This window comes from Meles meles, chromosome 19 (genome assembly GCF_922984935.1).
Source record: "Meles meles chromosome 19, mMelMel3.1 paternal haplotype, whole genome shotgun sequence".
NCBI classification, from domain to species: domain Eukaryota; kingdom Metazoa; phylum Chordata; class Mammalia; order Carnivora; family Mustelidae; genus Meles; species Meles meles.
The window spans coordinates 40,014,187-40,028,288 of record NC_060084.1 but is presented as its reverse complement, the minus strand read 5'-3'; the positions used below and the strand labels follow the sequence as shown (position 1 = coordinate 40,028,288).

General features: G+C 47.0%; 1 protein-coding gene across 1 annotated transcript in view; it reads left to right on the top strand.

Annotated features, from left to right (window-relative positions):
- LOC123930519 overlaps positions 1-8,778 on the top strand; it is a 75,412-nt gene extending 66,634 nt beyond the window's left edge. Inside the window, exons 3-5 of the mRNA XM_045986742.1 lie at positions 1,017-1,101; positions 8,154-8,340; positions 8,483-8,778. Of these exons, the coding sequence (XP_045842698.1) occupies positions 1,017-1,101; positions 8,154-8,340; positions 8,483-8,678 (468 nt within the window). The 3' untranslated portion in view covers positions 8,679-8,778. The remainder of the gene's footprint in view (positions 1-1,016; positions 1,102-8,153; positions 8,341-8,482) is intronic.
- Positions 8,779-14,102: the final 5,324 nt, after the last annotated feature.

Genomic DNA, 14,102 nt, shown 5'->3' with positions numbered 1-14,102 from the left:
CCAGCATGGCTTCCTTCTCCATCTTTCTAGAACTCTGGTGGGCTCTACCTGCAGCTCCAACAAGGACCTGCACGGATGGGGGGAGTCCAGCTCATTGCCATCTGCTTGGTTGTCGCCCAGCCTCCCAGGCTTTGCTAGACCCAGCTCTGAAAGTGTCCATGTGCCACACGCATGCGTTTGTCATATGTAAATAGGTACAGGGTGTGGGGACGTTTGGGTGGGAAGGCCCGGAGAAAAGGACTGGACACCTGTGCTTGGGTCAGGTATGATGGGAGATTTTCGGGGACCAGCCTGCAGCAGGCACTGTGTGGTTAGTCCCTATAACCACAGGGGAGCTTGGACGTGCCCTCCCCTTCCTGCGGAGAGTCTCTGCTCCTGCTGTGGCTGGGGCTATTATCTTACGGAGCCAGGTGGCTGGCCGGATATATGTCCGTTGAATCAGAGCTGCAGAATGGGGTCCCCCAGTCACCCTGCTTCCCTCTTAATATGGGGTGCTCTGCGACCCAGCTCAGGACAGTTTCCAGCCTTGATGCTGCTGGGGTCTGGGGTTGACTTGGTGACTCCGGGCCAGTACGACAAATTTACCGTTATTCCTGTTTGGTAATTAACACCCCCGCTGCTTGCTCCAGCAGCAGATGGGAGAGATTTAAGGGAATATTTTCATCTGAAATCTAGCAGCACAGAGACGAGAGTGGCATGGGAGACAGGGCTGCGAGTGGCATATTTATTGTCCGAGGCTGACCGTCCACCCGAGTGAGTTCTGTTCGTCACTTCAGACGGAGAGCTCATCACTCTCCGTGTTTATGATTTCAATTCCTGTCCTTCAGCGGGGTTGCGGTGAATTAGCTCGGTGCCATTTTCTAAAATATCAGGCATTTTTATACATTAGGTAGAGTGAATGGCAAATACTTGATGTAAAGTCTGCAGTTTTACTCCATAACCAGATTGTAAAATATGAACTGAATTAATCATAACTGCGAAGACTAATGGTACGTTTTCTCTTATTTTATCTTTAGTGCCTTTCAGATCATGTTTTAAAACCTTCCACGTCTGGCGTTGGGAACGCAGCCGCGGCTTGGTGCTGGATAGCAAGAGGCAAAGGTCAGACCAGAGGCTGTACAAATATTGCGTGCTGGATTTATTGTTTTAATTAAGAGTGTGGCAGTTCATCATAAACTGTTTATGGCGTTTCTGCACAGTGCAGCATTTTGAAATCAGCTGTTTTAATGAAAACATAATGTCATATCTGTCAAAGTTCTAAATATTTTGAAAGTGAAATATGGAAACAAGAACTTTAATTCTGGGTTTACTGAGATTAGCTCATTGAATTGCTTTTAAATCCCTTAAGAGGGTCCCATCATGGGTACCACATGGTTTCGTGTAGGTGACTGGGAAGAAAAAAAAATTCCAGGAGGCTCTCAAGCTGGTTATTTAATAGTGAAAATACAAGTTGAAGGTTAATGTATCGAAAAACAAAACCATTACAGTTGGCGTTGGGGTTTGAGATTAAAGATGCAATCATGGGTGTGCAGGGGGCTTGGTGCCCAGTTGTTTGGGGAGACCTGATTGTGTCGAGAGGGAGCCAAGAGCCTCCCAGGGCGGGAGAGAAATGGAGGCACCCCTGTCCTTTTCCAGTGGTGAAGCTGCCACATCGCCGTGTTTGCAACTAATTATTTATAATGACCTCAAAGATGATGAGGTTTCATGGACTTTTCAGGCTGAGCAGTTTGCAATCCTAGTAATTCCCTCTCATGGTCGCTGGGCATTGATGTAGACATGTCAGCCATTCCCGGTTACATTTGTTAGGGAGTCGGATAAAATATTTGTCTAATCTGGAAATTGTATTTTTAGCTGTACCCTCATTGGAAACAGAAATTAAGCTTGTCATTAGATGCCGGGCCACAGGAGTTGACTGAACAGGGTAATGTATGTTACATTCTGTGCTATACTTGGTCAAGTTTCATATATATCGTATTCCACATTATTTTATTAACTTTAATATCTGCACTTCCTATTACCAGACATGCCCCTCATTCAAAGCACAGAGGCACAGTTCTCTAATCAGAAGTGACAGGCTATATACTTTCTCTCAGCCATTACTCGGTAGCCTAGAGCAAAGAACTCTGTTTCCTTGAAAATGTTTTGAATTGGGTTATTTTTATTGAAGTATTAAAGTAATTCTTCAGATTTTAGGCTATTATTTAAGTACTTTTGGGAGAATACAATAACCTCTGGATTCTATAGGCTTTGTTACTTTAACAATCCGAGCTGCTAAATGCATCTTTTTAATGCTGGTTATATAAGTGTCTCAGAACTCATCTGACCAGCGGAAGCTAAGAGCATGCAGGTAATTATAGAAAATTAGTAGGCCAAATTAGTTTAGGAAAGAACAAAAGTATAATATTTAAACTGGTTGCAAAACAGAGGCCCTGCCTGCCAGGTTTGCAGTGACAAATTAGTATTTCTCATTATTTTATCTTTGTGTTTTTTTGTAATTTGGTTGAAATAGCCAGTGGACTGGTTAAGTAAGCAAGCTGAACTGGGCATGGGATGGTATGTTCTGAGAACGGACCCATGATTCAATACAAATTCTGATCTTAGTGATATAGGAGGCAGCAACAGGAATGGACAGATTCCGACTGTGAGTGTTGGGCAGGAAAACCCATGGTTGGAAGGGACTGTCCTGTTGGGGTGCTTCTTGGGTCAGAGGTCAAGCCACAAGGGCACCTTTCTGGAAGTATCTCCCTTTTACCAACAGAGAGGTGTAAAGAAGAGACGATTCACAGATACGCCCTGAACCAGTGTGCCCGTGACACTTAGACGGGGCACAGTCTTACTGCACTTTGCATGCCCAAGGGTGAGTGTGTCACCAGAGGTTTGAGTAGGAGAACTGGGTTTCACTGAGAGCTCCATACTCACCAAGCCACAGTCTTTGGCATGTTGTTTGTGGAATCCTCCCTATATTGTTCTCCTGCCCTGCCCGGAGGGGCCAAAGAAAGGGCACCATTGGCTCAAGACCAAGTTAGCAAATGGTGGAGTTAAGACTGGAACCAAGGTCAAAGTCAAGATACTTCCACTCCTTCATGCCATGCCATCTCCACTGACTCAGTGAGAGAGGTTCCACCTCATTTTTTCCCTTTCGTCGAGTCTCAGGGTAGTTTTGTTTGCAATCAGTCATTTCTGATGTGACCTAGAGATGATAAGGTATCAAGAAGCTTTGAGGAAGGATAGTTTGTAATAGATGGCTAAGCAAAAAACAAAACCCCCAAAAAACCCAGTGAGAAAAATGAGCATTAGATCACTGGAAAGAGCTGGACCCCGTATCCTTCTCACATATCCATTAGAAGTAACTTCCCAGTGTGGGAAAACTAACAAAATGAACCAGTTGCTAAGTGCAAATCGAAGAACCCAGCAGGGGATCCGAGCTGCAAGATATCCCGGGGAAGTGTTGGAATTCATCTAAAAAACAAAATTCTGGCTAATAATGTAGCTGTTCTGCTGTGGGATCAAGTATATAGAACCCAGAGTTTCTGAAACTTGGTAAGAACTTGCATACAGGAGATAGGGGAAGAGAGGTTAAAGCAAATGGGAATACAGGGGGCATTAAAAGCAATGTGGTTTCCAAAGCAACCAGGTACACATCAGATAGAACCATTTGGTGATTACTCTGGGTGCCATGGTTCTAGTCATTGAACCAGGTCATGTTCCAACATGCTAAAACGCTGGTTGTGGATGTCATTTCTACTAACCTGTATGCTGTATGTGTGCACTCGCAGTGCACAGTTTAAAATTCATGAAGTCTTAGGGGCACTGGGTGGCTCAGTCCATTAAGCATCTGACTTCAGTTCAGGTCTTCATCTTGGGTCCTGGGATGGAGCCCCGTGATGGACTCTGTGCTCAACGGGGAGTGTGCTTGTCCCTCTGCCCCTCTGCTCGTACTCTCTCTCTCTCAAATAAATGAAATCTTTAAAAAAGTTCATGAAGTCATAGATCTTTATGGTAGCCCGTTAGACTGGCATTGTTACCCCCATATCATAGATGAGGAAATGACTTTGCTGTAATCTCTTAGGCTAAGGAATCCAGTTAAGCAAAGCATAGTTTAGTTGGAGACAAAGGGAGAAAACAGTTTTTTGGAAAAAGTGCTTGGAATGACCTTCATTATATGTTCTGCTTAGGAGCTGTCTTCCTTCTACAATGATCGATTTTCTGTGAAATCATTTTTTAGCAGTGGTAGAGACAGTGATGTCCACCAAGCATTCCTCTCCATTCTCCCAAATTTCCCAGCCTCCTTGCAAACGAAGAGGGTGTGTTTTCTGCTGGGGCAAAGGGCTGCTTCCAGGTAAAAGCACAGAAGAGCCTGTGTGTGGCTCATCATGGCCTCTCCGGCTTCCTCTCACAGAAACCTATGCTGAGATGTAGGCTGGACCGCCGAGTCATATGGGATGTAGCACAGCTGTCCTGGGAGCCTCCCAGACTCTCAGTGGGTTTTGTGAGAGCTGGGTTAAACCACTGAGATTCTGGGGTGGCTTGTTACAGCATCACAGAACTATCCTATCCTGGCTGACACATCCCCCTAGGCACCTGCCTGGGCAACTTTTCCCCTCTTTCCAAAAGTGGAGTCTCCTCTTCCTCCTCCTTCGACCTGGTTCACTTCCCATCCTATTGGGTTTAGCTCAGTGATGACTGACTCCACGAAACCATTTGTGATCTTCATATTAGGGATGTGGTATAAAAATGAATTGTATTGTTTGTGTAGATGTCATCATTGGCTCCTCCTTGTTGAAATTGACTGTAACAAGCGGTCGGAGTGTCCACTGGAGGGTAATTTATATTTCTTTGAGCTGCCACCAACTCTTAACTTAGTTTGCATAAACTCTCTGGGACGGAAGAGGAGTCTCCCTGGACCCTGTTTATCTTGCGAGAGTAAGATACTCTAGAGAGTGGGTCACTCCTCACGTGGACCTCCTTCCATCCCTTTTAGCGATGAATAATCAGTCATCAGGAGAGGGGATTAAAAAATAGATTTATTGCTATTTCTGAAAGTCAGAACTAGAGGATGAGTAAACACAACAGATGTATAAGAACGTAAGTAGAAACACTATTTTACAATAACATGTACTGGAGCACATTTATGTACTGGAAACTATGAAAAATAGCTCTCTTTAAACGATTTAACATTAGCTCTTCCTTATATAAAGTCGAATTTCCAGCGGGAGAACAAAGATGCGCATGGCTGTCTTGGCCTTCCTGCATGAAAACCCTTCCTTAAAACCTTCTGGAATGCTCCACGAGAGCCAGTGTGTGGTTTTAGCAGGATACAGGGACAGTCCTCAGTGCACACATGTATGCATGTCCTGTCTTCCTGACTCCCCTCATGCATATGGGACCCCTACTTATCAGGGGACCCTATGGACAGTCAAGCAAGAAAGTCATTTGGAATAAGGCTGCTAATGAGGTTCTCTTCTGGAGAAAATAAGGGAGTGTGCCATTGCACGAGGAGATCTATGTTCTGTGTCTGCAGTGGTTCTTCTGTGAGAAGTCTTTGTTCAGGGTGGTTCTGGATAAGTTGTTTCTTCTGTTAAATGGCGTTAGTTGAAAAAAATCGGCTTTTGCTGATTTCGCAGTGTTGGCCCTTTTTGTCCAGAGGCCTCATCAGATGGGCCATGTGTTTGGCTGGATAGGTAATATAGAAAAGGATTCTCATAAAAGGTGCTGATCTAGGGATGCTTGTATAGCTCAGTTGGTTAAGAAGCTGACTCTTGATTTCGGCTCAGGTCATGATCTCAGCGTTGTGAGATTGAGCCCTGCATGGGGCTCTGTGTTGGACATGGAGCCTGCCTGAGATTCTTTATCTCCTTCTCCTTCTACCCCTCCCCCCACCTCCTGCTCTTAAAAAAAAAAAAGTGCTGATCTGGACATCTAGGCATACTTCAAGGTCCTTGAAAGTGGATGATATTTGTAGTGTCTTAAAAGTGGGTTGGTTGGAAGGGTATTGTTTTGGGGTTGAGGAGCCTCAAGACCAGGAGGACCTGAAGCTGACAGAGTGACCTCTGGAGTGATACGACCCTACAAAGTGTCACAAATGGTGTAGATATGAAGAGCTGACTGACAGGTGCAGTTTGGTTCACATACCGGGGATGGGCATCTTTTTCTAGAAGGGACCTCTTCTTAATGCATAAGCAGCTTGCTTTGACATCTGGGTGGACTGTGTTGCCTTCTTTAATTTGGTTGAACCCAATGACTGGAGAACATAAGGGAACAGAGCGATTTGGAATAAGAGATGAAGTTGAGGACCCTGATCTCACATCCTCTGTTACAGTCTCTCACATTTGCTTCTGGGCAAGGCTTGGATGCTGGAGGTCTGGTTTTTATGACCCTTCCCCTCATCCTGTCTAACTAGTCAAACCTTCTTTCCTTAAGAAAGCAACCTGAGGGGTGTCTGGGTGGCTCAGTGGGTTAAAGCCTCTGCCTTTGGCTCAGGTCATGATCTCCGGGTCCTGGGATCAAGCCCCGCATCGGGCTCTCTGCTCAGCAGGGAGCCTGCTTCCCCGCCCTCTCTGCCTGCCTGTCTGCCTACTTGTGATCTCTGTCTGTCGAGTAAATAAATAAAATCTTTAAATAAAAAAAAAAATAAGAAAGTGACCTGAATGAAATGTGATCACAAAAGTCCCCTCAGAAAAATAAGCACAGAATTTGCAATATTTGGGAGTGAGAAGCAATGTGCGTGGCTCGTAATCTTCATTTTTACATCACAATCCTGTGTGTGTGTGTGTGTGTGTGTGTATTTTCACGTATGCACACCTGGAATGCCTAAGTTGAACTGCCGCGCTTTGGAAACCTGTGAAAGAGAAATAAGATCACATAGGTGTGCGCTGTTTTTTCTGTGTGTTGAATCTCTGGTTTCAGTATTACCGAACTGGCTTCTATCTTTCCCTCTTCCACAGTGTGGCACTGAGCAACCTCCGTACTAATGCAGTATTAAGGACCGTATAATTAGCCACCTTAATAAATTTTTCCAAGATGGATAGGCAATGTTTGTCTTTCCTCAGAAGAAAACATTCCTCTAATAGTATTCTGTGGGAAGCTATGGAGAGAACAATGCACAGAAATATCTGGAAATATATTAAGATATATGTGCATATATTGGACATTAGCACCATACACTAAGCATATTGGGAATATGCTTCAAAATATTTCAAACATTGTTGACCTTTGTTATATAATCCCAGGCTTGGGGAAACATATTTGCATAGACTTAGCAATATATTGTAAATAACTACATAGGACAGTGTGTATTTTTCCTTAAGATGCAGTATTATAAGCAAGACATTAAATTATGCCTATCAGACAAAGCAGCCAGATCTCGACATTTTTTTATAGCGCATTCTATTGGGAAGACATCCCTGCTTCTAAAAAGCACATGCATTAAGAGCCTGATTCATGTGGTGACATGTGGCATATCCAAATGCATTATGGATCTCTCAGGAATAAAAACAACATAGCAAAACCATCACCTTGGGATGTTCATTGAGTGAATATTTTACAGACACATTCCTTTTATATTTATATAATAATTTAGTGTTATGACAATTTTTTTAGCAGAGTTGGCAGTTTTTCTTTTTTATAATGGTATTATATTTGTGAGCCTATTAAGTGCATATGGGATAAACTACAGAAAAAAGTATTTTTCATAATTCCTCAGGGTGCTTGTAGCAAAAAAAAAGAACATATTGGTTTAGAAAAATGTTAATAAAAGGTCAAGCAGAACTTTCCAGTGCTTAGCATGACAGCGATGGCAATTTTGAGGCCTTTTTTGAATTGTATATTGAGGAGACGTGGGGATTTATGGGGCTTCCAGGAGGAAAATGGCACCTAATGTCCTTTCTGAAAGGGAGACTGACCCTTTGGCAGGGCTTGTGAGTCTTTAACAAAGAATCACAACAGCGTGTTGCTTCCCCCACCTGCGTCCATCCCCTCCCCCCAACAATGAACCGGCTAGTTTCCGGCTTGGCCTGGGTCCCTAGAAGCCAGCAGGGCTGGGCTGCCAGCATCAGGGGCCGCGCTTGGGCACCTCTCTAGCTGGGCATCCTTCCAGGAGCCAGGGGTGTGCATGGTGAAAATCGGGATACTTCTCCGCTTTTCCATCCTCCCAGGAAGAAAAGCACAGCATTTCTCCAGACCAGAGGCAAAGGCAGGTGCGTACAACGGCCACCCGCAGAGCAGTGGTGTCAGTGGACGGAGGCATGTCTGTGGCCCTCATGGGCTGCCCAGCGCTGTGTGGGTATCCCCATTGCTCACGCCCTCCCCAGCTTCCTATTTCTCTTGCAACTGGGACATCAGGTAAGAACACGGGAAAACTCTGCATTTCTTAATCTCTACCCCCCTAACCCCCCGCCCTTTTCCCTTTCAAAGAACTTGTAAAAATGCAAAAATAGAGCATGGTTATTTGGGAATTTTTATTTAGCAGTTGTCTGAATTTTAGCGTGTTTCAGGCAAACCTATACACTGTGATTCCAGACCAGCCTCAAATGACACTTCGTCAAAACAGAAACGTTCTCCATGAAGAAGTGGACAGAGTGACGGCCTTGGAACGGATCCCACTTTGCTCCCCAGCAGCAGGAGCCCAGGCGGCCGGGCGCCTGGAGCCGTGGGACACACTGTCCTCCCACGGCCATTAGGCGGTGGACCTCCAGAAAGGTGGAGAGAAGTCTCAGGACCCTCAGGACATCGGTCACACATTTTCTCTGGATGTGCCTGATTGTTCTCCTGAGGCTTCACTTCATCTATCCGGTCAGATATTATCCAGCAAATGACAGCAAAGGGCTGCAGGGGGTAGGGGTGGGGGGGCCCTGGGTGGAGCAGGAGCCTGGAGGCTGTCATGCCCTTGGAGCAGAAAGGAACAGCTCACAGCATGGCTTTGGGGGCTTTGTCCCACCTGTGGTTCTCATTCTGGGGTTTCTGGGCACCCCTTTGCCGAGGCCAGGTGCGCGAGGGCTGATGAAGCACGCTGCTTTTGCCTTCGTGAGCACAGAGACTAATCCAGCCATCACTCCAGCGAGTATGGAATGTCCCCGCGAGGATACAGGGCTCAGTGCCATGACGGTGTGAAGAGCTGGGGGTTTGGCAGCTGACGTGGGCTCGTGCTGTACCAGTTCAGACCGTTTCTACTGAGAATTTTGAGATTTTTGCTTATATCACTTTTTTTTTATGTCAATTGTGATTTTTGAAAATGTTGCACTTACCTTGATTGTTGAGTTTTTCGGTGCCTCCTTAAAGTTTGAGGTGAGTGTCTCACTGTCCCTGTCGCTGTGGGTCAGAGACTAGGTCAGGTCTGGGGTCGGGGGTGGTGGTGGAAAACATGCCTGAGGAAGGGGAGGGGGTGGTGATCTGCTACCAAGTGCATGACTAGCAGGTGGTCAGGGATAAAATTCCAGAGAGAAGAGACAGCGCACACTCAGTTGTAGATGCGGAAGAGGGCTTGGTGTGTTCAATGTGAGGCAGGAGCCGTGTGGGATGGGGGCAGGGGGAACCCCCAGTCTTTAAGATCTAATGACCCCCTCCACCCCCCCACCCCCAGCAGGATGCCCTGTCACTTTTGTCTTCGGCCTGCTGCCCCTGTCCCTTGCCCTGGCCTGGTTTCCAGAGGCCGGAAGTTCACAGCCTACTCCTTCCAGGATGTGCCCTTGCCCGCCCAGGCTGTATGGATCTCTGCCATCAGTCCTGCTCGGCTACGCTCATTAGGGCCATGTGGCCCAGGGCAGTCCATGTTGCTGCCTCCTCTGGGATACCCTTGTAGCTTGGATTTCCTCTCTCCACATGCTCTATGCGCTCCCTGGGCTGGAACTGCTTAGTTGCCTTTTGTGGTGATCTCCTCAGGCCTAAGTATGGCAGGTGTGGGGCAGGCCCTCAGGACACCTTTGCCCATCTCCAGCTGGGCAGTTTTGTCCTTGGGTCCCTTAGTGGAGCAGCTCGAGGGAGAGCATGCTGAGTTAAAATATATTGTGTATCTTTGGTGAGCCTGAGGGTGGTGAAGGTCATCGAAGGGGATGGGTCAGCCCCCAAACATATCAGTGGGTGCAGGAGGTAGCCCCAAATTCCCAGAGTTCTGCCTAGGATGGGTTTGGTATTGGTGCAGGGTCTCATCCTTCCCTTTCCAGCTTGGGGCCCCTTTCCTAGTCATGGAAACAGTGAGACAGAAGCTGTTCCCAGAGCATGTGGCTTGGTGGCAAAAGAGCAGGGTCAACGCAACTGATCCTTTTGTTTGTAGTAGGTTCCACACTAATCTCGTGGAGGGAGCCTGGCTGAGGGTCTGTTTAGGAATCTAATGTTGGGATTAAAAAAAAAAAAAGTTTATTAAATGTGCTTATCTATTTCCTAATTTATCTCACCTCACAACCCTTAGCCATTTTTGAGATAGGAGGGTAGGTGTCCCCTGGGGAAGAGGAAGTCGCTTGGAGCACAAACACTGAAACTTAGGGTTGCCTTTCCCTGCCTGCAACCACGAGCCCTCCCCTCCCTTCCTCCGGGGGACGGTGCATTGCTGAAGGTCCACAGCTGCTCCTTGGCTCTGCACTCAGCAGGGACTCATCCAGCCTCCAGTTCTGGTTCCCACGGGGAGGGGCAGGAGGGCTAAAGTTCAGGCCTCAGGTGTGATGCTGATAGGCATATTCACAGCTTGCTGCCCCCTCCCCCAGTCCCTCCCTGCTCCGGCCAGTAGCAAACACGGCTTCTCTTAAATATGGTACGGTGATGCCTTTAGCCGCCTGGTTAGTGAGGAGCTCCTGTGCTCATTATGGCATTAGAATCCAGGGACAAGCCACCAGCTCACAGATGGACAGATGGAGACCCAGCTTTGTCCAAGTTTCCCCGCAGCCAAGTGGGTCGTGGTGGTCAACTTCCTGCCTCCTGGCCTTGGCTCTGTGGCGGGTCTCCGAGTGTAGCACCTCGTCAGAAGGGCGTGTCCTTCCTCAGCAGCACGTGGACAGCTCCGGTCTTTGGGAAGGTGATTGGTTCTGAAGGTACGCGCCTGCCCCCCCCGCCATGGGCGTGGCCTTCTGCCCGGCGGCGGAGGTGGCCAGGCTGATAAGCAATGGATTCCGGCCCCGGAGCTCTGCCCGGAATTGCTGTGCGGCCTTTGGATACCAAACGGGTTGAGAAACAAGCCACCGGAGTGTGTCTACCATCCCTTCCATTGTCCTCTGTGCTTTCTATGTGGAGCGAACACTGGTAAGTGTCTGCCATGTGCTGGGCGTCATTCTGAGCGCCAGGACAGAGCCGTGGCGTCCGCGTCCGGAGTTCAGGGGCTCACAGAGGCGCGTGCCCACAGACCACCCCGGGAGTGCTCCCGCTGCCCTTGCTTGAGGCAGTCAGGGTGGAAAGGGAAGGAAGGCCTTCGGACCGTGTGCCTGGGCTGCCTCCGTGTGGTGATGTCTCGGGCTGGGCTGTGGCTTTCGTGAGACCCTGGGGGCCCGGGCCGGTCAGATGTCCACGGGCAGATTTGAATTTCACTTCCTAGATCCTTCCATGCCAATCACCATGGATCCTGGGTTGTCTTTTCTGGTGGCACTGCGCCCCGAGGGCTCTTCTGGGGATGCCCTTTTCTTATCACGTATCTTAATTTGGGACAGATGGATTTTCGGGTGGCTGGGGATCCTAGCACCTCTAATCACCCTGGTACGTCCTCTCTAGTGCCTTCACAGCTACTAAACCAGGTTGTCCCTGGGCCTTTGGACACTGAACTCCTGAGCTGTCTCCCCCAGAAGGACCTCCCTCTCCCCCATCCCAACAACATGGTCTTCCCGCCAGCTCTGGCTTTGGGTGAGGATGATAGAAATCCCAAATTCATCTCTGATCTGTTCGCTTAGAGGGGATGGACCCTAGTGTCTGACCCCTAGGAAGGCACAGGACTAACGTCACACTGTCCCCAGGGCCCAGCTCCCAGTTCCCCTCTCCTCCCCTCACCTCAAGGAGGCTTTCTGGGTGCAAAAGAACAGCTTTCTCAAGTGAGGTAACACGGACTGGGGAAGCAGTACCCAGAGAAATGGGACTATGGTACCAGGAGAGGCAGAGACCTCCCGTAATTGGGGAATACCAGATGTGGACCTCTGGAACAGGCCCCTCAATTTAGAAGAGTAATTTTAAGAACAAATTTTGATTAATTTTTTATTGTACAAGTGGTGGTAATGATTTTTAAAAGATTTTGTAGGGAAAACATAGAATCCCCCTTCCATGTAAATATAGTGGTCTCACATTGGAATGCAGGAGGAAGTAAGTCACAGAAATCCATTAGTGATCTCCTCACCCTGAAAAAAGGTGTGAGATCCCACATATTGCTCCTTCATCACATGGGGCACTGGATGCAGGAGAACTTCTGATCCATATTTCTGGGGAAGTGTGAGTTCTAGGCTGGACACAAAGTAAGAGTAGATGATTGAATACGACAGTGATTCTTACTTTCCTTTCTCTGTTTAGTCAACATTTTGGTTGGAACCAAAGCCAATTTGTAGGATGATTTCTGGCCTGGGGAGGGATGGGGGATGACGTATCTTCAGTCATCCCTCTTGGCCTGGTTCTCCTTTTTCAGAAATGTCCAGATCTACTGAGAGACGAACTGTCTAAGCATCCTTGTTGACCAGGGGCCCTGAGGAGAAATACAAGATTCCACTGCCCAGATGCACTCATGGTTGCTTATGAAATTGGCAAGCGTGGGGGCCAATGCTGCCAGCCTGGCATGCGCGAGGGCACTCCAGCTCAGGCCCAGCCTCTGCAGTGGCCTCATGACTCAACCAGAGTCGTGGTGTCTGGGGGGAATGAAATTGGATCCCATCTTTCCGCACAGAATCCTCCACTGGTCCCACTGCAACTACACCCGGGAGAAAACCCAAACTTCCTACTATGGCCCAAAAGGTTCTCCAGGATGCTGCTACTCATGCCCTCCTTCCGTGTGCCAGACCCCACCTTCTGCCATCTTGCTTTTGCTTTTTTTCTTGCCTTCTTGCTGTTCACCGTCCCACACACTCTGGCCTTCAAGCTGCTGCTGCCTCTGTCAGAATTGCTTGCCCAGATGTGTGGTGACCTGCTCCTCACCCTGCTCGGTTTTCTCCTCTTTGCTCACCTCCTCAGAGCGGCCCTCCCAGAGTCTGTCCCAGGGGTAGCTCCCCTCCCCAGTTCTCCCTCTCTGCTCCCTCCCTTACCCTGCTCCCTCCGTATGTTCAGTCGCAGGGCAGGGCTGGGCAGATCATCCCAGCTCTGTTCTCTTGCTTTGTTCTCCATCTCTCGAACCTGCAGCTCCATTAAGGTTTATGCCTGTGGCTCAGCTTCTAGAATGTACCTTTAGTCTGAGTATGCGTCTGAGCATAGTCCATGAATATGAGCAAGTACCTAAATGCACTGGTGACGGGAGTGTAAATCAGTGCATTTCTAGGAAACCACTAAAAATGATTTTTCTCATTAACAATTGATAAGAAATCATTAAATGTGGAAAGTTAGAAAATACCAATCAGAAAAAATATTAAAAATTACTTATAACCTCACACACTATTATTATTTGGAGGTGTACCCTCAGTTTTTTTCTTTGTATGCAGGAAGCACAGTTACATTGCTTATAATTTGCCTCTTATTACTTAACAGTATATTATGATAAATCTTTAAAGATTAATAAGTACAATTCTAGAACATTGCTCTTGAGGACTCTTTTGTATGGAGAATTTATATATATATATACATGCATATACTTTTGTGTTGTTGGACATATGATTTGTTTCCCAAAAGCTATGAGGAGCTTGAACTAAAACTTTGTATACATCCATGAGTGATTCCTTTGAAAGTAGAGTTTTTGAGTCGTGCATTTTGATAAATTACCAAATTACCATTCATAAACATTACCCAACTTATCCTATCAACCAGTGGTGTCGAAAGGGTTCATTTCTTTGCCCTTGACAACATTCTATATCGTTGTTTCTACCTTTACCAATACAGGAGCCCCAGTGATCTCATTTTTGCTTAAATTTGCATGTCTTTGATGACTAATAAGGTTGAGCATCTTTATTTTATTTTATTTTATTTTATTTTATTTTATTTTATTTTATTTTATTTTATTTATT